Here is a 23,967-nt window from a genome sequence, read left to right on the forward strand (position 1 = left end):
TTTATATTTCTGGTACTGTTCATCAAGCTTCCTCAGTACGACGTCCGCCGTGTCGTTGCCGGGCTTCTTCATAAACGAATCCACATCCTCCTGTGGCGCAAGACGAAGAGAACAACAGTCTTTCAGCAAACCGTCAGGATGTGGGCTTTGTCCCAAATAACAGAAATAATGTGTCTAATGAGTACAGCACTTCTATATGGACATACAGTTCAGTAGCATGCAGTGTGGGACACAGCCCAGTGCATCTTATCAATAAATAAATAAACAAAAACTGAAAATAAATAAATAAATAAATAAATAAATAAAGTGTGTTTAAAGAAAAGATAAAAAAACATTTTTGGTCATATTTATCACACAATCATTCCCTTCACATCTCTAGTACAGCTCAAGTTGACCAGCTGTTCCTCAACATGTACAGAAGGAAGCTACACTGTGTGGCAGAGCTGATTCAGCGGTTAAAGCGCTACTACTGATCAGAAGGTTATGAGATTGAATCCCGGTAATGTCAAGCTGCCACTGTTGGATCCTGATGCTCTGACGTTCAACCCAGCAGTCGCTTTGGATCAAAAGCATCCATCAAATGAATAAATACAAGAAAGACACGCATCAAGCGTGTGCTGTTTTCTTGCTGTATTAACTCCTCTCTAACAGGGGTTTTAGCTTGATAGTATTATTAGACCCTGATCTATTTACACTAGCATGAGGAGATACTGTATTTTAATGGAGAATACAGAACACTTCTCTCCACGTAATGCTGTCAATGTAAAATGCACATTAATCACATTCACACTTTCATATTTCACATATTTAATTTACACCACATCCTGCCTGTAGGTTTTAGGAATTAGACCTTCACTTGGATTCAGTATTTCACTTTTTCACCTTTTATCAGTTGCATGCTCTCATCAAATCCCACATTTCATCACTGATCAGCTCTGCAGAACAGTAACGGACTAAATAATAATAATAATAATAATAATAATAATAATAATCCAGAAAACAGTTGAACATTCATAATGAATTATTTCACGGACAGACTTCAGAAGCGACCTCGAATTGAAAATACCCGCAAGACCAAGTCTCTGGTTTATAATAAAGGCGTGAGTTAGCTGTAGCCTGTTAGCCAGCATGAGCCACAGCCTTAAAAGGACACGGAGGAACTTCAGCTCCTGAACCGTGTTAGCATAGCGGGCTAAGCTAACGGCTAATCTCCACGGCCCCTACTCTAAAGATATTAACACGCTTACAGAAGAGCCCGTGTTTACTCCACACATAATAAGCACATTATTCTGACAGGTGATTACTCACTACAAACACTGCTTCAGGAATTCCTAAATGTTTTTTCTTATTCGCAGCTGCAGCGCTATTGTTCTCTATGGTGGCCGCCATTTTGGAAAGAGCCAAAGCGCTTCCTCTTTACGTAGATTTCGGAGTTTACCGTCTCTGGGGCGCGCGAACCTTTTACCGTGAACGCTCCACGCGACGTAAAATTGTGCTCTATGGGATTTATGGCGTTACCATGGAGACGAGTTTAATGGCTGAGGAATGAATTCTAAATAACACGTCTAAGTAAAAAATATAGGCTTTAAATCTAAATAAATAAATAAATAAATAAATTATGGAAGGACGTCACCTCCCCTCTTGGATTGATTGGCTAGAGGAGGAGCTGCAGTGGACCAATGGTGACGCTAAATCCCGCCCTCATTTACATGAAACTCGAACTGCAACATTTGGAAAAGTGGAGAATGTGGAAACAAGAGAGAAGGAAAAACAGCACAAGCGTTCAAAAAAAGAAAACATGAGCAGAAAATGTCATAGAGCACAAAAACACAGTAATATAACCAAGGAAAATTATTATGTGCGCGATTCAAAAAACTTTGAACTCATGTACAGTTTTGTGCGATATAATTCTGCATGTGTTTTTAAATGTTTGATTCACACTTATTATTTTTCGATCCCGCAATACTTTTGATGGGAAATTGATCCCATAAAAATAGACCACACAATTTCACCTTTCTACCAGCAGATGGCAGAAATTAGTTCAGAAAGAGAATTCATTTATTCACTCATTTCTTTTTTTTTTTTTTTTTTTTTTTTTTTTTTTTTAAAGAATACAATAACCCTGACATGTTTATTTCTAAATAAAAGATGTATGTGTTTGTGTTTGATGAAGTTTGCAGGAGAAACTCAGTGGTGTTCGGTTTTATCTACACAGACATCAGCAGCTGAACATCATACATTTTATTCATCATATTAAATTCTGCAATAAAACTCAGCGTGAACTGTAAATGATCTTTATTCATATTTGATTTGTAGTGATAAAGTTCCACAATCATAACGTGTAAAAACACGCTGTAGGATTAAAATAAATTTGTTTATGTGAAAAAACAAGTATTAAGTTCCATAATCGTAACGTGTAAAAAACAGATTGAATGATTAAAATTATTTGTTTATCCAAAACAAACAAACAAACAAGTATTAAAATAAACTGTACAGAACTTTAAAAGGGGAATATGTATTTCTAAAATTTACCAGAAAAAGTAATATATTTATTTTTATTCACCATTTAATAAATGATTAAATCTGTGTGATGAAAATTCATTCAGTGTTAAATACAGGAGAGATGATCAGTGGTGCTGAATTTTTACCTCCTGCATTTAAATAAGGACAGAAGTAAGGATAGAGTTTCTCAGTGAAAGACTGACCAGTGAAAGAGTAGATATGAGAGCTGGACTTCACATCATAAAAGGAGACCAGACCCTCCTCATAATCCACAAACACCCCCACCTTCTCCACCTTCTCTCTCAGTGTGAGGGGGACAGAGGAATCAGTACAAGCCGTATACTGATTCTCATTCCTCAGTATCACAGTCCAGAATCCATTCTGAGGAGTCAGTGTAATGTTCCCCTTCCTGTTAATGGACTCTTTGGCGACTCCGAGATCCCACTCAGTTTTCCCTCTGACCTGCACCTCATAATAAAATCTCCCTGACGAGAAACTCTGCTTTCCCAGAACACAGACACATGGATTAAACCTCTGTGGTGTATCAGGGAGATCCTGTTCTGTGTCTCCATGTGTCACTTGTTTTCCATCAGCAGACAGGATGAGATATGGATGAGCTGTATCAGGATCCAGAGTCACATCCACTGAGAGAAACACACAGAGTGAGATGTGAGTTTGCAGGTAAAAAATATTAAACCATCATCAGTGGATCAGATTCATTAGGATTTATAAGAGGATTTGTAGAAGATTAAATAATGAAACATTTTAAACGATCTCTTGTAAAAAATTAAAACTTGTACAGTTGATGGTAGGAGCCTGTCAAAGATGAGAAATATAAAATGTTTTCCTTCTGAAACTTTATTTCATATTTTGGAGTCACAGAACATGAGAAACACACACACACACACACACACACACACACACACACACACACACACACACACACACACACACACACACACATAAGAGAAAACATGACTTTTGCAGAAAAACATTTACATTTGATAGGCAAAGAAATTAAAGTTTAATACTCATGAATTAAAAAAAAAAGGATAAAGTGAATCTCTGTCCAAACATACATGTTTCCTGCATGACTTTCTTAGTGAAATGTAAGAAGAAGATCAGTCTTTCTAAAGTAGAAAAGGGTTTAAGGTCTTTAGTGCATGGCAGTAATAGGGAGCTATAGTGAGGAGGATAATGAGAGACACTTTAAGACTTCCTTTTAGCTGGAGAGATCTACAGATGAAAATCAGTCTGATGATGCAGTGGTGTAATGCTGATATGTACATTTTAATATGAGAGGAAATCAGAAACCTCACTGTACCTGCATACTGCTGAATCCTCTTCAGTTCTGTGGAGACTAATCACAACAAAACATCACTTTCATTAGATTTAAGATCATTTTAATGCAACACATTTTAGACTTATGCCTAAAAATTGTTAAATATGAAAGTTTCTCACCTGTTTCCTTTAACTTGTCATTGAGTGTTTTAGTGAGTTTCTTATTCAGAGTCTTCTGAAGCTGAGACAGAGCTGTCCTCACAGTGTCCCCACTCAGATCAGTGTTAATACTGATCTCAGTCCAGTTCTTGGTGTGTGGAGGGCTGCACACGGAGGAGTAAATCTACAGTAGAGCAGGAGAGAGGAGAAATCCCTCAGCATGGTGTGAGTTGTTCTGTGATGTTCTGCATTGCCAGTGAGCAGAGAGAGGAACACTGACCTGCAGGAGGTGGAGATGCTCCTCAGTGTGTGAGAGCTGCTCCAGCTCAGTGTCTCTCCTCTTTAGCACAGTGATTTCCTGCTCCAGCTCTTTAATGAGTCCTTCAGCCTGCCTCTCTGCTGCTTTCTGCTTCTCCTCCATCACCTCCAGCAGCTCAGCCTGACTTCTCTCAATGGAGCGAATCAGAGCAGTGAAGACTTCAACACTGTCTGCTTTCTCTTTCTCTGTGCTTCTCTAAAGGAGGAACACATTTTCACTTCCATCAGATTACGCTGAATAGTGAAACAATGTTTAATGCAGTTTGTTCATTTCTACAAATTAGAGCAAACAATACGCAAAAAATTTCCCACACACTTTGCTGAGCTCTACTGAGTGTTTGATCTCTCGGATCTTCTTCAGTCGGTCCTGAATCATCTGCTGCACATCTGTCTGTGTTTTCCCCAGCTGTGTCTGAGGACAGAGCAGAAAAAATATATTTGATTTTATACTTATTAAATTTGTCCCTCTGTTTTGTTAAGTGACTTTTCATAATTTTCCCTATGCGTGGTGTAACAAATAATTTTCAGTAATAAATTATTATTATTGTCAATTAATTATTTTCTTGGAGCTGTTTAATCTAAAGTCAAAATCTATCTACCACAGGATACATTTAATTGCAATATCCATAAGAATGACGAAATCTGATATTAATCAGTGTTTCTCACCTTCCTCTCTCTGCTCTCCTCCTCTATAGGAACAGTGTTGTGATTCTTGTGATCTCCTTCAGTGCAGAACTTACACACACACGTCTGATCATCTCTACAGAACAGCTCCAGAGCTCTCTCATGTTTCTGGCATGTGTAGTCCTCCAGGTTCTCCACAGGGTTTATTAGTTTGTGTTTCATAAGTCTTGGAACATGATTATGAGGTTCTAGATGAGTTTCACACAAACTCAGAACACAATCCAGACAGGATTTCAGGGCCTTCAGCTTCTCTCCAGTGCAGGCGTCACAAAGAACCTCAGGTATGTCAGGACCACTTTTCTTCTTGAAGTGATCTGCAACCTCTCTCAGTGTTGTATTAATCTTCAGTTCAGGTCTCTTGGTGAATTTCTCTTTGCATAATGGACAGTGACAGTGTTGACTCTTCTCCCAGCACTGTGTAAGGCAGCTCTTGCAGAAGTTGTGTCCACATGGAGTGGTGACTGGATCAGTGAACACATCCAGACAGATCGAACACTGCAGCTGATCTTCAGACAGGAGACTGCTGGAGTCACGAGAAACTAGATTTTATAGAACAAAAAAGTTACACATTGTTTATAAATAGTGTAGAAATACTGTAATTAGTTTCAACCTTGTCTCTATACAGTAAACTGCATCTGTAGTGAAGGTGTGAAAATCACAGACCAGAATGCAGGGAATCTGCAGGTTTGAGATCATGAAATTTAAGCCTTCTAAAATTTTGTCGGGCAAAATAAAAGATCAATTAAGACCAAATACGCAAATTAAAAAATAGTTTAAAAACACCTTAAATCATTAATCAGCTGGTTTATAAAACTGTAGATACCAAAAATCAACACTGCAAAATCAAGACCACTAAGGCTACTTGTATGCCTCTGGACATGTTTATTTTATAATAATGTACATCGATGTGTTTTCTTTTTCAATAATGTAATTCATTTTTATGGATATAGACACATGCTTAATATTCCAAATATCCTGCATTAAAATACAGGTGAACTACTTAAAATGCAAAGCACTGTTTAAACCACCACAATTTAGTGCTAAGACTTAATTCAACTGTATAAAAAAACTGCAGGGATTAAACATTTTAATGGAAGAATCACTATTATAATCTCGATAATTAATCTCTATAATTTTATCCCTATGATGAATCTTTATCATTTTAAAGAAAATATCTCTTTGCTTGGTCTTGGTTTTTTCCTTTAGACTCTCATCAACATTGACCACAAACACAGCCTTGTTTATTGCCCTGCACAGTGTTATTTACTTATTTATTTTAGCGTACCGAGCCAAAGTGAACCTGGTGATGTAGCCAGTCTTGTCTCGTCCGCATATGAAGGTCTTCACAAGCTCGGAGTTGCTAAACATTGCTTTAAAAACTGAATCGATAAAGACTGCTGTCATTGGAAGTGTATGAGTGATGATTCTCCAATGGCCGTTACACCAGATAACCTCTGCTTTCAGAGTGGGCCTAGAGCCACATATTACTCCGATGTTGAATGATTACTGGTTGGGTGTTTGTACGCTAGTCCGCTAGTAGTTTCAGTACTAACACTGCACTGCTTGGCTACCTGACAGCAACAGGCAGCAATAGGATTTTGCTATAGCTCGCACATACTGTACTGCTTCAGCTTTTCCCCTTGCATGTGTCATTCCACGGCCTGAACACCCGTAGAGCCAACTTTGAAGCATTTCTTTCAAATGCTACAGTGGGTTTCCAAATCATTTCCTGCTACTGCTTTTAACCAATCCGAGAACTGATTATTTTCTGGCCACTTGCTGTTAGATTTACATTTCCCCATTACTTCACATCCACCTCAGCGCATCCCGTACCACTGCAGCAGCTCTGTTAGCGTGCAAATCAGTTACCATAGTAACCACCAACCAATCAAAAACACGTTTGATCATTCAAACGTCAACTCTGTTCACACTCCACAATGTAAGACCTCTGCTAATTATTTTAAAGCCTTTTCCCCACTATTTATGACATTGAAGACTTTTCATTAAATTTGTTGAAAGTGAATATAATGCTTTTCCAGACTACTCAAGTACCCTGTACATGTTTTCCTGTACTCATACGAAAAAGGCTTTTTATTCTAATCAAAACTCACACTTGAAGTTTAAAGGCTCTTGTTGATGTTATTTAATTATTTGCAAATGTAGCTCTTACATAAGAAAAAAAAAACAAGTACCTGCATTAAAAATAATCATGACAGGGTGGTGTGATGACACAAAGCTTCGTTATCATCCCAGAGGTGATTATTTTCACAGAAAACTGTACGTGCTTGAGTGCTTTATTTCTCTTACACTGTATCACTGCAACACGCCAACAATAACACTTTTTTCTTTAACAAAGTCACTTTTATCAGTCTGTAGTTACTTTAAATGATGTGGAGCACATGCAGACCAGATTCCTATATTTTTAACAACATATCTAATTATGGAATTATTTCATTATATATTTAAATATTTAACTAATAAATATTCCTCCATAGTTACACTATCATTGTCAATAAATAGCTTTCTGAGATGTTTGTGCATTATTACACAAGTGTTCTTCTTATCTGAAAACAGTGGCATAAAATCATCAGAAAAACAATTAAACCGTTCATTGAGATCATTTTTATAACAATTAATTTCAGACAAAATTTCATATTGTGCCAATCCTTCAATAAATGATGTAGCACATCCACCATGCAGTGCAAGCCATTGTGAATTAGTTGTTACTATAAAAACAGTAACTTACTACTGTGTAACTATTTAATAAATACAAATAAATCATATATACGCTGTATAACTTACATGAACGTTGTTCATCCATGCTGCTCCTTCTTCCGCTTTTAGTTAGTGATGAGGATTCAGCCATTGACTTCCTCCTGTGTTTTGAATCTTTTCAGTAAGAAATCACATCATTCAGTTCACACATGTAACAGTATGAGGTGATACTGATTAGTCTGTTTGACTCAGCATGCCTGTCTGCAGTGTTAAACATGAGCAATGACACTGGAAGCATTTAGACTGTGATATAAAACACACGTAAACATTCTTCATCTTCATTAGATTGTAATAAACACAGAATTTCACTGATCATTCTCACAGCTCTCAGCTCACTAACTGTATCATTCACAGTTTCTCTCTTCCTGATATGTTTGTAGAAGTGTTTATGTTTCACCCAGTGCTCACCTCTGTACTTCTAACACACACACACAAACACACACACACACACACACACACACACACACACACACACACACACACACACTTTTAATCCAGTTAATTCAGTTTAACTCACACATGTGGACAAATGTAGTCATTAAGCATAAAGTATAATTGTATTTTAATTTGAATTTAAGTGTTCATGCTGGAATCAGTTCAACTCTCCACTTTTGAGCAGTTAATAAAATTGTGTCTCTGTCTGATATTGTTAACATGTGCAGTTTATCCTGATAAATCACACACTGACAAAACCTCTGAACTATAAAACATTCACTGAAGTACATACCTTTATTTTACTTTCCTCTTTTCAGGGAGTGAGAATTGTCTGCATTTATATTCCAGAGTCAGTGAATATCCTGCAGTTAATTTCAGAAATTAATGTGAAAATAAGGGTTTCTTCTCGATGGGAGCTAACTGTTTTTCTCTTTCACTTTAGTCACTTCCTTGTTCACTTCGTAGTGTTTGATAAAGGGACAGTTCCACATATGATCACAATGCAGTTTGTCTCCACCTTAGCTTCACCTCTGCTCATGAGTCATTCAAATTGCACATGAAATAACAATAATGTTGTTTATTTCTTCTGCAGATTATTGTGATTATCGGATAAGATCCTTTTCTCCTGGGCCACGTCATTTCATCTTTGTACCAGTAGATGGCAGCATTTGGAGCAAATGGAGGATTCCTTCATTCATTCACTCATGATCACATGGATTACATGCTGGAATAATTTTATTGGTGATTAACACTTTTCGATAATCTTGTATTGTATTGTTGTTGTTGCTTTTGCAATGTTTACTTCTAAATAAAATAATTTATAATGCTTGAGTATATTTTTGTTTTAAGGAGAAACATGTTTTTGTTCAATCATACCTACACGGACATCAGCAGATGCTTTTAATACATTTTATTATTGCATTAAATTCTACAGTAAAAAACAGCGTGAACTGAATGATGATCTTTATTAATATTTGAATTGTAATGACAAATTTCCATAATCATAATGTTAAAAAACAGACAGTAGAAATATCAGTGCTATATTTCATGTGCTGGTAGGCACCCTGGAAAACTCATTTTTTAATTGAGGGAAGTATTTCCATCCAATAAATATTGCCCCAACTCATGAAAAACCTCATTCATGCAATGAGATGTATTTGAGTTAGTCCGACTTACTTTTGATCAAATAAAGTTTAAATGAAATGGATTCATTTATAAAGTGATTTTTTAATGCTGGGGCACATGGTGGCTTAGTGGTTAGCACGTTTGCCTCACACCTCCAGGATTGGGGGTTCAATTCCCACTGTGACCCTGTGTGTGCGGAGTGTGTCTCCCTGTGCTGTGGGGATTTCCTCCGGGTACTCTGGTTTCCTCCCCCAGTCCAAAGACATGCATGGTAGGCTGGTTGGCATGTCCGAAGTGTATGTGAGTGTGCCCTGCAATGGACTGGCACCCTGGGTATACCCTGCCTTGTGCACGATGCTCCCTGGGATAGGCTCCAGCTTTCCCCGTGACCCTGAAAAAAGGATAAAGCGGTTTAGAAGATGGATGGATTTTTTATGCTTGTTGAACTCAAACTAAAACATCTAATTGGAAAATACATTATTAGGTAGAAATACTTCTAATTTTATACCCCTATATAGAGACGAGAGACAGAACTTTGTTCAGATGTTTTTATTTAACCCTCTTACCCCTTAGTTCCCACAGTATTATGTCCCACAACCCTATATTCCCCATAGAAACATCACGCCCACCCTGAGTTTCCGGGCCAAAATTGGCCCCAAAATCAACATTTTAATTTTAACATTTTTAGGCCTTGAAACAACTTATAATAATGTATTTGTGTAATATTACTTTGAAAATGAAGCAGTTCAGTGCTTTTACTCCACTTAGAGCACAATTCTTAACTAGAGAAATTATGAAAAATGCCCGCTAAAATCCTTCTACTCATTTAGAAGTACCATACGAGCATCAGCGTGGTCAATGCCTTTGAATAAATGCATTTTAGTGCCAAAAGTCAACTTTCTGGGGATAATCAGACCAGCAGGTACTGTTTTCACGAATGCACAGAAATTGGTCGCATTCCCAACAACGAAAAACAGTTTTTGATTCCTTGTGGGGGTTGTTCTTCTTTTCCATAGAAGGATTTGTCACTATCAGTTTCGGTTTCGACATCGCCTGAACTTTCACTGCTGCTACTATCTAGAATCCTCACTCTCGCCTGTGTAACTGTGTATGTTTTCTTTTTTTCCACTGTTTTAGATGTACCTGTGTTCACTGTAGGTGTGACTTTAGCTGGAACACGATAAGCTTTTCGCTTTGGCATTTTTAGTTAACTTCTACGATTACACCATAAGTTTATCAACAACATTCACGCTCGGATCATCTTCATCGTAATGACGGCGTAATGACGTAATCATGTCATGACGTCATGACGTCATCAACCTTCCGGGTCAAAAAATAATAATTAAATAAGTAAGGAATCATAGCAGAGTAATGCCGGTATATCGGCCTTACAGGGATAACGTTTACACTGTAAAACCGCTACATCGGCCTTACGGGGATTAGGCATTGACGTCCAAGCCAGTATATCGTCCTTACAGGAATAGGTCAAAGACGTCCAAGCCAGTATATCGTCCTTACAGGAATAGGTCAATGACGGGCAAGCTGGTTTTTCGGCCTTATGGGGTTAAAACACATAAATAAAACAGGTAAAACTGTTGGCACTACAGTTATTTACCTTCAAACAACCATAATATTAGAAACAGCAATTACTGTAGACATTAGGAAAAAGTGGGTGCTTGCAAATGGGTGGGTGCTTGCAGACATAAGCAAAATGTGGGTTCCTGCAAATGTCATTTCTCGCATTTACAAAATCAGGTGATTATATTCACCCATCAGTGTAAATATCTCTTTATGTATAGCGACTAGGGATGTCACGAGAACCGATACTTCGGCACCAAGTCGGTACCAACATTTTTAAAACGTGACGGTACTTGTTCTTCTGCAGTAGCATGGGTACCGTTGGTAATGAAGGTACCGGTGTTGCAATTCTTCCGGAACTGATGGGGGTACCAAATATGCGTAAGTGTTTTAGTCGGTCCACAAGTGGTAAAGAAGAAGAAGAATGCCTAAAAGCACACGGGAAAAACTACAGAAGATGGCGAAGTTTAGCTCCACCCCGACTCGTTGAGAGGAAAGGTGGTAGGAGTTAAATATGGAAATACTTCGCATTCGAGGCAGATGACAGCAAACATATAATTGATGCTCTGAAGCCAGTGTGCAACCGATGCAATCGTTCATTTCACACAAAGCGAGGAAACACCTGGAATTTGGCAAAGCACCTGAAAGATGAGCCCTATATTATGCTTGTTTGAAGCAGCTGGCATTGTGGCCGTGAAACCAGCTAACGTTATGCTCCATGTAATGTTTGCGATAGCTATTTATTTGTTAGCGACACTAATGCATTGCAATGTTATAAACTACCTCCGAATGGGCCACCATGCATCGCCATTCAGCCCGTGTCCTGTCAGCTAAATGTAGCCTAATGTCACTAATAATTATTCAAATGTTCATGCTTTTAATAAATCGTTTTGGCCTGCCACCATATCAGTGAATTTAAACTAATGCTTGCAGTCAGCATATAAGGTGTGTGTGTGTGTGTGTGTGTGTGTGTGTGTGTGTGTGTGTGTGTGTGTGTGTGTGTGTGTTTAGGAGTGCACCTTAGCACATGTAGCCTCCACTGTATTATTAGTCATTGTCAGACAGTGTTTAATAACTAAAATACCCCCCTTTGCCAGTATCAGCCAGAGGACGATGCCCTCCAGGAGAGTTTTACTTTTATTTTTTAAATTTAATTTTTATGCTACACCATGGCATGGACTTTGGTGTCGAGTATCATGTACTTTTGGTGGTATCGGGACTGACTACTAGATTTTTGGTATCGTGACATAGAGACAGAAGAACACTGTTACAGAATGTTCTCTCTGTATGGCCGCCCATGAATGTAAACGATTCTATAAAGACAAAAGATATTAATATTAGATAAAGCAATTATTGTAGACATAAGCAAAAAGTGGGAGCTTCCTGCAAATGTCATTTCTCACATTTACAATATCAGGTGATTACTATGTTCACCCATCAATGTAAATCTCTTTTAATGTTACAGAGACAAAAGAAAGATATTCCAGAATGATCATTCTGTGTGGCCACCCATAAATGTAAACGTCTCTATGTATAAAGATAATGAGGTGTAATCACTGTCTGAAGGTGTAGTGTAGTTACTGTGTTTATTTGTGAAGATACTGATGAATGAAAACATGGTGAACCTCACTTTCAGCTTGGGTTTCATTCTTTCAACAGAATGTACAAAGCAAATCGAAATCACTATTTAAAAAAAACCTTTCCATGAATTTTGTGCCATCTGGCTATCTCTATGGTCCCACATGGATGGATCATCTCTATATATGGTCCTGCATGGATAGATCATAGAGATGCCTGTACAATCGGACCTTTCGGCAAGAAAGATCATTCATTTCTCGAATGTTGAGAATTCATAAAGTCACAATCACTAGGGAATGCTTCAGCTAAAGGACTCAGCTACCCAGCACTTCCCCAAGTCTCAGTCATAAAGAGAAAGTCCAATCCATTAACTGAAATAAAATCATTGATTAAAAAAGTCCTGTTGAGGAGAGATCTTTCGTTTATCAAGGCCATCTTCAAGGTAGTAAATTCCTTCAATGGAAAACCACATGGTTGAGATGACAAAAGAGGAACATAACCCAGAGAATGATGGTTTGCAGGATTCAGCACTCTCCTACGAACAGGGCCGGAGTGGGAATCATTTTCAGCCCTGGAGTTTCATGCCTTAGACCAGCCCACTTTAGTTCACGACTGACTATATTAAAATAATGTAATTAAAACAAAAATATCATCATATCCAATTCAGTGCAATACAGTAGCCTAAGTGTTGCTTCACAGTGAAGATTTATTTAACAACAGTATTCTTTACAACAACACAATGTAATGTTTAACAGTATCAGAATCTATTTTCTGTAAAAAAAAAAAAGTGTTAATAAATATCTAAACCTTGAAATGAAAAAATATCAAATAAAAAAATAAAATAAAAAATAAATAAATTAAATAATAAAGAACTAAATAAAATGTATTGCACTTTTTAATGACACCATCATCTCTTTTTCCTTTGCATAAGTTAAAGAAACGGCTGCTTTACAACTTCAACACAAATATTACAAACATTAGTTAAAGGGTAAATCTCCAGCACTATTCTTTAAAACATCACAATGTCCTTTTCTGCTATATCTGAATATATATTCTGTGCAAAATTGTTCACAGATATCCAATCCTTACACACAAATAAAGAATAAAACAAGTATTGCACTGTTCCTGCAAGAATTATTTTCACAGTATAACTTTCCAATGACAGCTTCATCTCTTTTTCCTCTGCATAAGCGTAGCTTCAAGGAAACATGGCCAACCCTAAAACATTAATAAATGCCTGAGCAATGCACTGGTCTCTTCAACTTTGTTTATCAAAGTGTCATTGTCCAAAGACATGAGAATTTCTTTCTCAGTGCACATGCCTCAAGGTTCTTCTGGGTTAAAGTGCTCATGACAATATTTTGTTTAAATACCACTTCTGGATGTACGTTTTCTTAGTTTATGGCAACAAAGTATCATATTAAGAGAGTTATATCACGTGTAATGTCTGCGATGGTATGATGCAACGCCATGTGGTGCAAGGCTATTTATTTATTTATTTTCCCTTGCTAGTTCACAATGTTATTCAATTTAAATTGTGTTCTTATGTGATTTGTTACTTTTCGTTGTTTTATACAGTGTTCATTTAAAATGTTGGGAGTTTCAACTCCTGGAAATTGAAGGTATTGTGCGGTGCCGGAGTTCATCATTTTGTGAGTGTTATTTCATTTTTATTTGTTTCAAATGATATAAGTGGGCAAGATGAAGAACATATTCATTTGTTTTCTTTTTCTTTTATAAAATTAGCCCACTGCTGTATTGTCAGTTGTAAAACTTGTTAGCAACACTATAGTCAAATCACTTATCAGATCATTCACCGAATAAATTTAAATCTAAAGAACCCTTTCAGTGTGTTCCTGGTGGTAAACCCAAATCCACGGTCACACTTATATTCACTCAATGAGCAATAGAGGCTGCTACTGCTGAAGGGAAGGCTCTGGGGGGGCCCTTTAGTTACAAAAAAGTTTGTCTGAAGGTTGTTTTGTGATCATTTCTGTAACCTGCAGTAAAACTGCAGTAACTTTATTAAAAAAAAAAAAAGATTGTTCATTAAGTAAATTGAAATGTTATGGTGAAATGCCATTCAACACAATTGTTTCCTCGTGTTTCAAACATGTTGTATCGTAGTGCACTAAGTCACAACTGCATAGACACTGTCATGTCCTTGTCCACTCGGTTATCTTCATGTTTAATCAAAACAAACAAAGGATTCCTATAAGTAATTAAAACATACAATGTATTCTTGGCATTATTGTGTCCTTCCTTATACATTATAACAATACAACGAATAATTATTGAAAGCATGGACTAAATCTGGTCACATTGTGTGTTTAGTCTGAATGGACGGTTTTCTTTCCCAATCTCTTACTGAGCTCGATATCACTTCACTACAAAACAGATTAAACTCTTCTCTAGCTGTAATACACAGGGGGAGCCACATTTCTCAGTGCTCCAGTTAAACCTGTTCCCCAGTAAACTAATTCTCTGGTGGTGAAGTGTGATGAAGAGTTGAGTTGATAAACAGACACATTACTAGCATTGCTGTAGGATTTTAATCATATATCAGTTGGCGTGTACTGTGTTCTTAATTATAAAAGCATGTGGATGAAACTTGTAGAGTTCAGAGGAGAAAGAGAGACAGATTACCATCATCACTGTTGAAGTTCAAAGCAATTTCAGCTGTAATATACTGTAATATATGGAGGAAAACCTCCTTTCTACAAGCACCAGGTAACCCAGTTTCCTCATGGACCACGTGATTTCACCTTTGTACAAGCAGATGTCAGAATTTAGTGCAGAGAGAAGATCCATTTATTCAATCATTTCTTTTTATTTGTAAGAACACAACAACCCTGAAACATTTATTTCTAAATAAAGGGCGGAAAACGATTTTGTGTGCGATTCAGAAATCTTTGAATTCATGTTTCAGTTTTGTGCGATATAATTCTGCGTGTGTTTTTAAATGCTTGATTCACGCTTATTATTTTTCCATCTGGGACAGCAATACTTTTGATGGGAAATTGATCCCATACATTTTCGGAAAACAAATTTCTTAAACATAGGATGACAGAGGGAACCTCATAAATATTCATGAAGGAAGCGCTACCTGATTGGTCAGTGTAGGGCTGCACGATTATGACACAGATAGAAGAATAGAAATTAGCGCAGATAGAGGATTCATTTATTCATTCATTTATTTTTCTTTTTTTTAAAAGAACACAATAACCCTGAATTTTTTTCTTATTTCTAAATAAAAGATGAATGTGTTTGTGTTTGATGAAGTTTGAAGCAGAAGGAGAAAGGTGTACTGTTGTATCTACACAGAAATCAGCAGCTGAACTTCATACATTTTATTGATCATATTAAATTCTGCAGTAAAACTCAGTGTGAACTGTAAATGATCTTTATTCATATTTGATATGTATAGTGACAAAGTTCCATAATCATAACGTGTAAAAAACAGATTGAATGATTAAAATTATTTGTTTATCCAAAACAAACAAATAAACAAACAAGTATTAAAATAAACTGTACAGCACTTTAAAAGGGAATATGTATTTCTAAAATTTACCAGAAAAAGTAAAATATTTATTTTTATTCTCACCATTTAATAAACGATTATATCTGTGAGGTGAAAATTCATTCAGTGTTAAATACAGGAGAGATGATCAGTGGTGCTGAATTTTTATCTCCTTCATTTAAATAAGGACTGAAGTAAGGATAGAGTTTGTCAGTGAAAGACTGAGCAGTGAAAGAGTAGATATGAGAGCTGGACTTCACATCATAAAAGGAGACCAGACCCTCCTCATAATCCACAAACACCCCCACCGTCTCCACCTTCTCTCTCAGTGTGAGGGGGACAGAGGGATCAGCACAAGCCGTATACGTATACTGATTCTCATTCCTTAGTATCACAGCCAAGAATCCATTCTGAGGTCTCAGTGTAATCCCCCCCTTTCTGTTAATGGACTCTTTGGCGACTCCGAGATCCCACGCAGTTTTCCCTCTGACCTGCACCTCATAATAAAATCTCCCTGACGAGAAACTCTGCTTTCCCAGAACACAGGCACATTTATTAAACCTCTGTGGTGTATCAGGGAGATCCTGTCGTGTGTCTCCAAGTGTCACTTGTTTTCCATCAGCAGACAGGATGAGTTTAGGATGAGCTGTATCAGGATCCAGAGTCACATCCACTGAGAGAAACACACAGAGTGAGATGAGAGTTTGCAGGTAAAAAATATGAAATCATCATCATCAGTGGATCAGATTCATTAGGATTTATAAGAGGATTTGTAGAAGATTAAATAATGAAACATTTTAAATGATCTCTTGTAAAAAATTAAAACTTGTACAGTTGATGGTAGGAGCCTGTCAAAGATGAGAAATATAAAATGTTTTCCTTCTGAAACTTTATTTCATATTTTAGAGTCACAGAACATGAAACACACACACACACACACACACACACACACACACACACACACACACACACACACACACACACACACACATACACACACACACACACACACACACACACACACACACACACACACAAGAGAAAACATGACTTTTGCACAAAAACATTGACATTTGATAGGCAAAGAAATTAAAGTTTAATACTCATGATTTTTTTTTTTAAAGGATAAAGTGAACCTCTGTCCAAACATACATCTTTCCTGCATGACTTTCTTAGTGAAATGTAAGAAGAAGATCAGACTTTCTAAAGTAGAAAAGGGTTTAAGGGCTTTAGTGCATGGCAGTAATAGGGAGCTATAGTGAGGAGGATCATGAGAGACACTTTAAGACTTCCTTTTAGCTGGAGAGATCTACAGATGAAAATCAGTCTGATGATGCAGTGGTGTAATGCTGATATGTACATTTTAATACGAGAGGAAATCAGAACCCTCACTGTACCTGCATACTGCTGAATCCTCTTCAGTTCTGTGGAGACTAATCACAACAAAACATCACTTTCATTAGATTTAAGATCATTTTAATAAAACACATTTTAGACTTATGCCTAAAACTTGTTAAATATGAAAGTTCCTCACCTGTTTCCTTTAACTTGTCATTGAGTGTTTTAGTGAGTTTCTCATTCAGAGTCTTCTGAAGCTGAGACAGAGCTGTCCTCACAGTGTCCCCACTCAGATCAGTGTTAATACTGATCTCAGTCCAGTTCTTGGTGTGTGGAGGGCTGCACATAGAGGAGTAAATCTACAGTAGAGCAGGAGAGAGGAGAAATCCCTCAGCATGGTGAGTGTTGTTCTGTGATGTTCTGCATTGCCAGTGAGCAGAGAGAGGAACACTGACCTGTAGGAGGTGGAGATGCTCCTCAGTGTGTGAGAGCTGCTCCAGCTCAGTGTCTCTCCTCTTTAGCACAGTGATTTCCTGCTCCAGCTCTTTAATGAGTCCTTCAGCCTGCCTCTCTGCTGCTTTCTGCTTCTCCTCCATCACCTCGAGCAGCTCAGCCTGACTTCTCTCAATGGAGTGAATCAGAGCAGTGAAGACTTCAACACTGTCTGCTTTCTCTTTCTCTGTGCTTCTCTAAAGGAGGAACACATTTTCACTTCCATCAGATAACACTGAATAGTGAAACAATGTTTAATGCAGTTTGTTCATTTCTACAAATTAGAGCAAACAATACACAAAATATTTCCCACACACTTTGCTGAGCTCTACTGAGTGTTTGATCTCTCGGATCTTCTTCAGTCGGTCCTGAATCATCTGCTGCACATCTGTCTGTGTTTTCCCCAGCTGTGTCTGAGGACAGAGTAGAAGAAACATAATTGACTTCATGCGTATTAAATTTGTCCCTCTGTTTTGTTAAGTGACTTTTCATAATTTTCCCTATGCGTGGTGTAACAAATAATTTTCAGTAATAAATTATTATTATTGTCAATTAATTATTTTCTTGGAGCTGTTCTATCTGAAGGCAAAATCTATCTACCACAGGATAAATTGAATTGTAATATCCATAAGAATGTCAAAATCTGATGTTAATCAGTGTTTCTCACCTTCCTCTCTCTGCTCTCCTCCTCTATAGGAACAGTGTTGTGATTCTTGTGATCTCCTTCAGTGCAGAACTTACACACACACGTCTGATCATCTCTACAGAACAGCTCCAGAGCTCTCTCATGTTTCTGGCATATGTAGTCCTCCAGGTTCTCCACAGGGTTTATTAGTTTGTGTGTCTTAAGTTTGGGAACATGATTATGAAGCTCTAGATGAGTTTTACACAAACTTGCGCAACAATCCAGACAGGATTTCAGGGCCTTCAGCTTCTCTCCAGTGCAGGCATTACAAAGAACCTCAGGTTTGTCAGGACCACTTTTCTTCTTGAAGTGATCTGCAACCTCTCTCAGTGTTGTATTAATCTTCAGTTCAGGTTTCTTGGTGAATTTCTCTTTACATAATGGACAGTGACAGTGTTGACTCTTCTCCCAGCACTGTGTAAGGCAGCTCTTGCAGAAGTTGTGCCCACATGGAGTGGTGACTGGATCAGTGAACACATCCAGACAGATCGAACACTGCAGCTGATCTTCAGACAGGAGACTGCTGGAGTCACGAGAAACTAGGTTTGATAGAACAAAAGTTACGCATTGTTTATAAATAGTGTAGAAATACTGTAATTTCTTTCAACCTTGTCTCTATACAGTAAACTGCATCTGCAGTGAAGGTGTGAAAATCACAGACCAGAATGCAGGGAATCTGCAGGTTTGAGATCATGAAATTTAAGCCTTCTAAAATTTTGTAGGGTAAAATAAAAGAACAATTAAGACCAAATTCGCAAATTAAAAATGGTTTAAAAACACATTAAATCATTAATCAGCTGGTTTATAAAGTTGTAGATACCAAAAATCAACACTGCAAAATCAAGACCACTAAGGCTACTTGTATGCCTCTGGATGTTTATTTTATAATAATGTACATTTATGTGTTTTCTTTTTCAATAATGTAATACATTTTTAGGGATATAGACACATGCTTAATATTCCAAATATCCTGCATTAAAATACAGGTGAACTACTTAAAATGCAAAGCACTGTGTAAACCACCACAATTTAGTGCTAAGACTTAATTCAACTGTATAAAAAAACGCAGGGATTAAACATTTTAATGGAAGAATCACTATTATAATCTCGATAATGAATCTCTATAATTTTATCCCTATGATGAATCTTTATAATTTTAAAGAAAATATCTCTTTGCTTGGTCTTGGTTGTTTTTTTTAGACTCTCATCAACACTGACCACAAACACAGTCTTGTTTATTGCCCTGCACAGTGTTATTTACTTATTTATTTTAGCGTACAGAGCCAAAGTGAACCTGGTGATGTAGCCAGTCTTGTCTCGTCCGCATATGAAGGTCTTCACAAGCTCGGAGTTGGGAAACATTGCTTTAAAAACTGAATCAATAACGACTGCTGTCATTGGAAGTGTATGAGTGATGATTCTCCAATGGCCGTTACACCAGATAACCTCTGCTTTCAGAGTGGGCCTAGAGCCACATATTACTCCGATGTTGAATGATTACTGGTTGGACGTTTGTACGCTTGTACGCTAGTCCGCTAGTAGTTTCAGTACTAACACTGCACTGCTTGGCTACCTGACAGCAACAGGCAGCAATAGGATTTTGCTATAGCTCGCACATACTGTACTGCTTCAACTTTTCCCCTTGCATGTGTCATTCCACGGCCTGAACACCCGTAGAGCCAACTTTGAAGCATTTCTTACAAATGCTTCTGTGGGTTTCCAAATCATTTCCTGCTACTGCTTTTAACCAATCCGAGAACTGATTATTTTCTGGCCACTTGCTGTTAGATTTACATTTCCCCATTACTTCACATCCACCTCAGCGCATCCCGTACCACTGCAGCAGCTCTGTTAGCGTGCAAATCAGTTACCATAGTAACCACCAACCAATCAAAAACACGTTTGATCATTCAAACGTCAACTCTGTTCACTCTCCACAATGTAAGACCTCTGCTAATTATTTTTAAGCCTTTTCCCCACTATTTATGACATTTAAGACTTTTCATGCCCTTAAATTTGTTGAAAGTGAATATAATGCTTTTCCAGGCTATTCAAGTACCCTGTACATGTTTTCCTGTACTCATACGAAAAAGGCTTTTTATTCTAATATAAACCGACACTTGAAGTTTAAAGGCTCTTGCTGATGTTATTTAATTATTTGCAAATGTAGCTCTTACATAAGAAATAAAAAACAAGTACCTGCATTAAAAATAATCATGACAGGGTGGTGTGATGACACAAAGCTTCGTTATCATCCCAGAGCTGATTATTTTCACAGAAAACTGTACGTGCTTGAGTGCTTTATTTCTCTTACACTGTATCACTGCAACACGCCAACAATAACACTTTTTTTCTTTAACAAAAACACTTTTATCAGTCTGTAGTTACTTTAAATGATGTGGAGCACATGCAGACCAGATTCCTATATTTTTAACAACATATCTAATTATGGAATTATTTCATTATATATTTAAATATTTAACTAATAAATATTCCTCCATAGTTACACTATCATTGTCAATAAATAGCTTTCTGAGATGTTTGTGCATTATTACACAAGTGTTCTTCTTATCTGAAAACAGTTTCATAAAATCATCAGAAAAACAATTAAACCGTTCATTGAGATCATTTTTATAACAATTAATTTCAGACAAAATTTCATATTGTGCCAGTCCTTCAATAAATGATGTAGCACATCCACCATGCAGTGCAAGTCATTGTGAATTAGTTGTTACTATAGAAACAGTAACTTACTATTGTGTAACTATTTAATAAATACAAATAAATCATATATAAGCTGTATAACTTACAGGAGTGTGGTGCATCCATGCTGCTCCTTCTTCCGCCTTTTGTTGGTGATGAAGATTCAGCCATTTCCTTCCTCCTGTGTTTTGAATCTTTTCAGTAAGAAATCACATCATTCAGTTCACACATGTAACAGTATGAGGTGATATTAGTCTGTTTGACTCAGCATGTCTGTCTGCAGTGTTAAACATGAGCAATGACACTGGAAGCATTTAGACTGTGATATAAAACACACGTAAACATTCTTCATCTTCATTAGATTGTAATAAACACAGAATTTCACTGATCATTCTCACAGCTCTCAGCTCACTAACTGTATCATTCACAGTTTCTCTCTTCCTGATATGTTTGTAGAAGTTTTTATGTTTCACCCAGTGCTCACCTCTGTACTTCTAACACACACACACACACACACACACACACACACACACACACACACACACACACACACAATTAAGTAATTAAGTTCAGCCCACACATTTGGACAAATGTAGTCATTAAGCATAAAGTATAATTGTATTTTAACTTGTATTTAAGTGTTCATGCTGGAATCAGTTCAACTCTCCACTTTTGAGCAGTTAATAAAATAAAGGAACCTTTGAGTCTGTTTTTCAGCTTTGCTGTCTCGGTTGATCACTGATCATTAAATACACAGTATAAAAAACACAGTTATAATCAGTTTGTATTTCAGAGTCAGTATTTCAGCAGTGTGTTAGAGACCCTGTCTCTGTCTGATATTGTTAACATGCGCAGTTTATCCTGATAAATCACACACTGACAAAACCTCTGAACTATAAAACATTCACTGAAGTACATACCTTTATTTTACTTGCCACTTTTCAGGGAGTGAGAATTGTCTGCATTTATATTCCAGAGTCAGTGAATATCCTGCAGTTAATTTCAGAAATTAATGTGAAAATAAGGGTTTCTTCTCGATGGGAGCTAACTGCTTTTCTCTTTCACTTTAGTCACTTCCTTGTTCACTTCGTAGTGTTTGATAAAGGGGCAGTTCCACATATGATCACAATGCAGTTTGTCTCCACCTCCCTAGCTTCACCTCTGCTCATGAGTCATTCAAATTGCACGTGAAATAACAATAATGTTGTTTATTTCTTCTGCAGATTATTGTGATTATCGGATAAGATCGTTTTCTCCTGGGCCACGTCATTTCATCTTTGTACCAGTAGATGGCAGCATTTGCAGCAAATGGAGGATTCCTTCATTCATTCACTCATGATCACATGGATCACATGCTGGAATTATTTTATTGGTGATTAACACTTTTCGATAATCTTGTATTGTATTGTTGTTGTTGCTTTTGCAATGTTTACTTGTAAATAAAATAATTTATAATGCTTGAGTATATTTTTGTTTTAAGGATAAACATGTTTTTGTTCAATCATACCTACACGGACATCAGCAGATGCTTTTAATACATTTTATTATTGCATTAAATTCTACAGTAAAAAACAGTGTGAACTGAATGATGATGTTTATTAATATTTGAATTGTAATGACAAATTTCCACAATCATAATGTTAAAAAACAGACAGTAGAAATATCAGTGCTATATTTCATGTGCTGGTAGACAACCTGGAAAAGTCATTTTTTAATTGAGGGAAGTATTTCCATCCAATAAATATTGCCCCAACTCATGAAAAACCTCATTCATGCAATGAGATGTAACTGAGTTAGTCCAACTTACTTTTGATCAAATAAAGTTTAAATGAAATGGATTCATTTATAAAGTGATTTTTTTATGCTGGTGGCTTAGTGGTTAGCACGTTTGCCTCACACCTCCAGGGTCGGGGGTTCAATTCCCACTGTGGCCCTGTGTGTGCGGAGTGTGTCTCCCTGTGCTGTGGGGATTTCCTCTGGGTACTCTGGCTCCTCCCCCAGTCCAAAGACATGCATGGTAGGCTGATTGGCAAGTCCGAAGTGTATGTGAATGTGTATGTGAGTGTGCCCTGCAATGGACTGGCACCCTGGGTATACCCTGCCTTGTGCCCGATGCTCCCTGGGATAGGCTCCAGCTTTCCCCGTGACCCTGAAAAAAGGATAAAGCGGTTTAGAAGATGGATGGATTTTTTATGCTTGTTGAACTCAAACTAAAACATCTAATTGGAAAATACATTATTAGGTAGAAATACTTCTAATTTTATACCCCTATATAGAGACGAGAGACAGAACTTTGTTCAGATGTTTTTATTTAACCCTCTTACCCCTTAGTTCCCACAGTATTATGTCCCACAACCCTATATTCCCCATAGAAACATCACGCCCACCCTGAGTTTCCGGGCCAAAATTGGCCCCAAAATCAACATTTTAATTTTAACATTTTTAGGCCTTGAAACAACTTATAATAATGTATTTGTGTAATATTACTTTGAAAATGAAGCAGTTCAGTGCTTTTACTCCACTTAGAGCACAATTCTTAACTAGAGAAATTATGAAAAATGCCCGCTAAAATCCTTCTACTCATTTAGAAGTACCATACGAGCATCAGCGTGGTCAATGCCTTTGAATAAATGCATTTTAGTGCCAAAAGTCAACTTTCTGGGGATAATCAGACCAGCAGGTACTGTTTTCACGAATGCACAGAAATTGGTCGCATTCCCGACAACGAAAAACAGTTTTTGATTCCTTGTGGGGGTTGTTCTTCTTTTCCATAGAAGGATTTGTCACTATCAGT

The 23,967-nt window shown here is 37.2% G+C and overlaps 2 protein-coding genes and 1 long non-coding RNA gene across 3 annotated transcripts; all 3 read right to left on the minus strand.

Annotated features, from left to right (window-relative positions):
* On the minus strand, positions 1-1,606 carry LOC128633013 (uncharacterized). Its single transcript, XR_008396698.1, has 2 exons — positions 1,309-1,606; positions 1-90 (listed from the first exon to the last, which is right to left on the minus strand). It is a non-coding gene; the product is annotated as an uncharacterized LOC128633013 (long non-coding RNA).
* A 485-nt stretch (positions 1,607-2,091) lies between these two features.
* LOC108267739 (E3 ubiquitin-protein ligase TRIM39) lies at positions 2,092-8,601 on the minus strand. The gene is made up of 8 exons (XM_053681485.1): positions 8,447-8,601; positions 7,747-7,833; positions 4,927-5,483; positions 4,577-4,672; positions 4,223-4,456; positions 3,964-4,126; positions 3,827-3,862; positions 2,092-3,146 (listed from the first exon to the last, which is right to left on the minus strand). The coding sequence occupies exons 2-8, from the start codon at positions 7,808-7,810 to the stop codon at positions 2,599-2,601; spliced, it is 1,698 nt and encodes a 565-aa protein (XP_053537460.1). The 5' UTR covers positions 7,811-7,833; positions 8,447-8,601; the 3' UTR covers positions 2,092-2,598.
* A 7,149-nt stretch (positions 8,602-15,750) lies between these two features.
* LOC128633012 (E3 ubiquitin-protein ligase TRIM39-like) lies at positions 15,751-22,427 on the minus strand. The gene is made up of 8 exons (XM_053681484.1): positions 22,094-22,427; positions 21,281-21,367; positions 18,453-19,009; positions 18,103-18,198; positions 17,749-17,982; positions 17,490-17,652; positions 17,353-17,388; positions 15,751-16,628 (listed from the first exon to the last, which is right to left on the minus strand). The coding sequence occupies exons 2-8, from the start codon at positions 21,342-21,344 to the stop codon at positions 16,075-16,077; spliced, it is 1,704 nt and encodes a 567-aa protein (XP_053537459.1). The 5' UTR covers positions 21,345-21,367; positions 22,094-22,427; the 3' UTR covers positions 15,751-16,074.
* Between the last annotated feature and the right edge of the window lie 1,540 nt (positions 22,428-23,967).

Source organism: Ictalurus punctatus, chromosome 7 (assembly GCF_001660625.3).
Source record: "Ictalurus punctatus breed USDA103 chromosome 7, Coco_2.0, whole genome shotgun sequence".
In the NCBI taxonomy this organism is placed as follows: domain Eukaryota; kingdom Metazoa; phylum Chordata; class Actinopteri; order Siluriformes; family Ictaluridae; genus Ictalurus; species Ictalurus punctatus.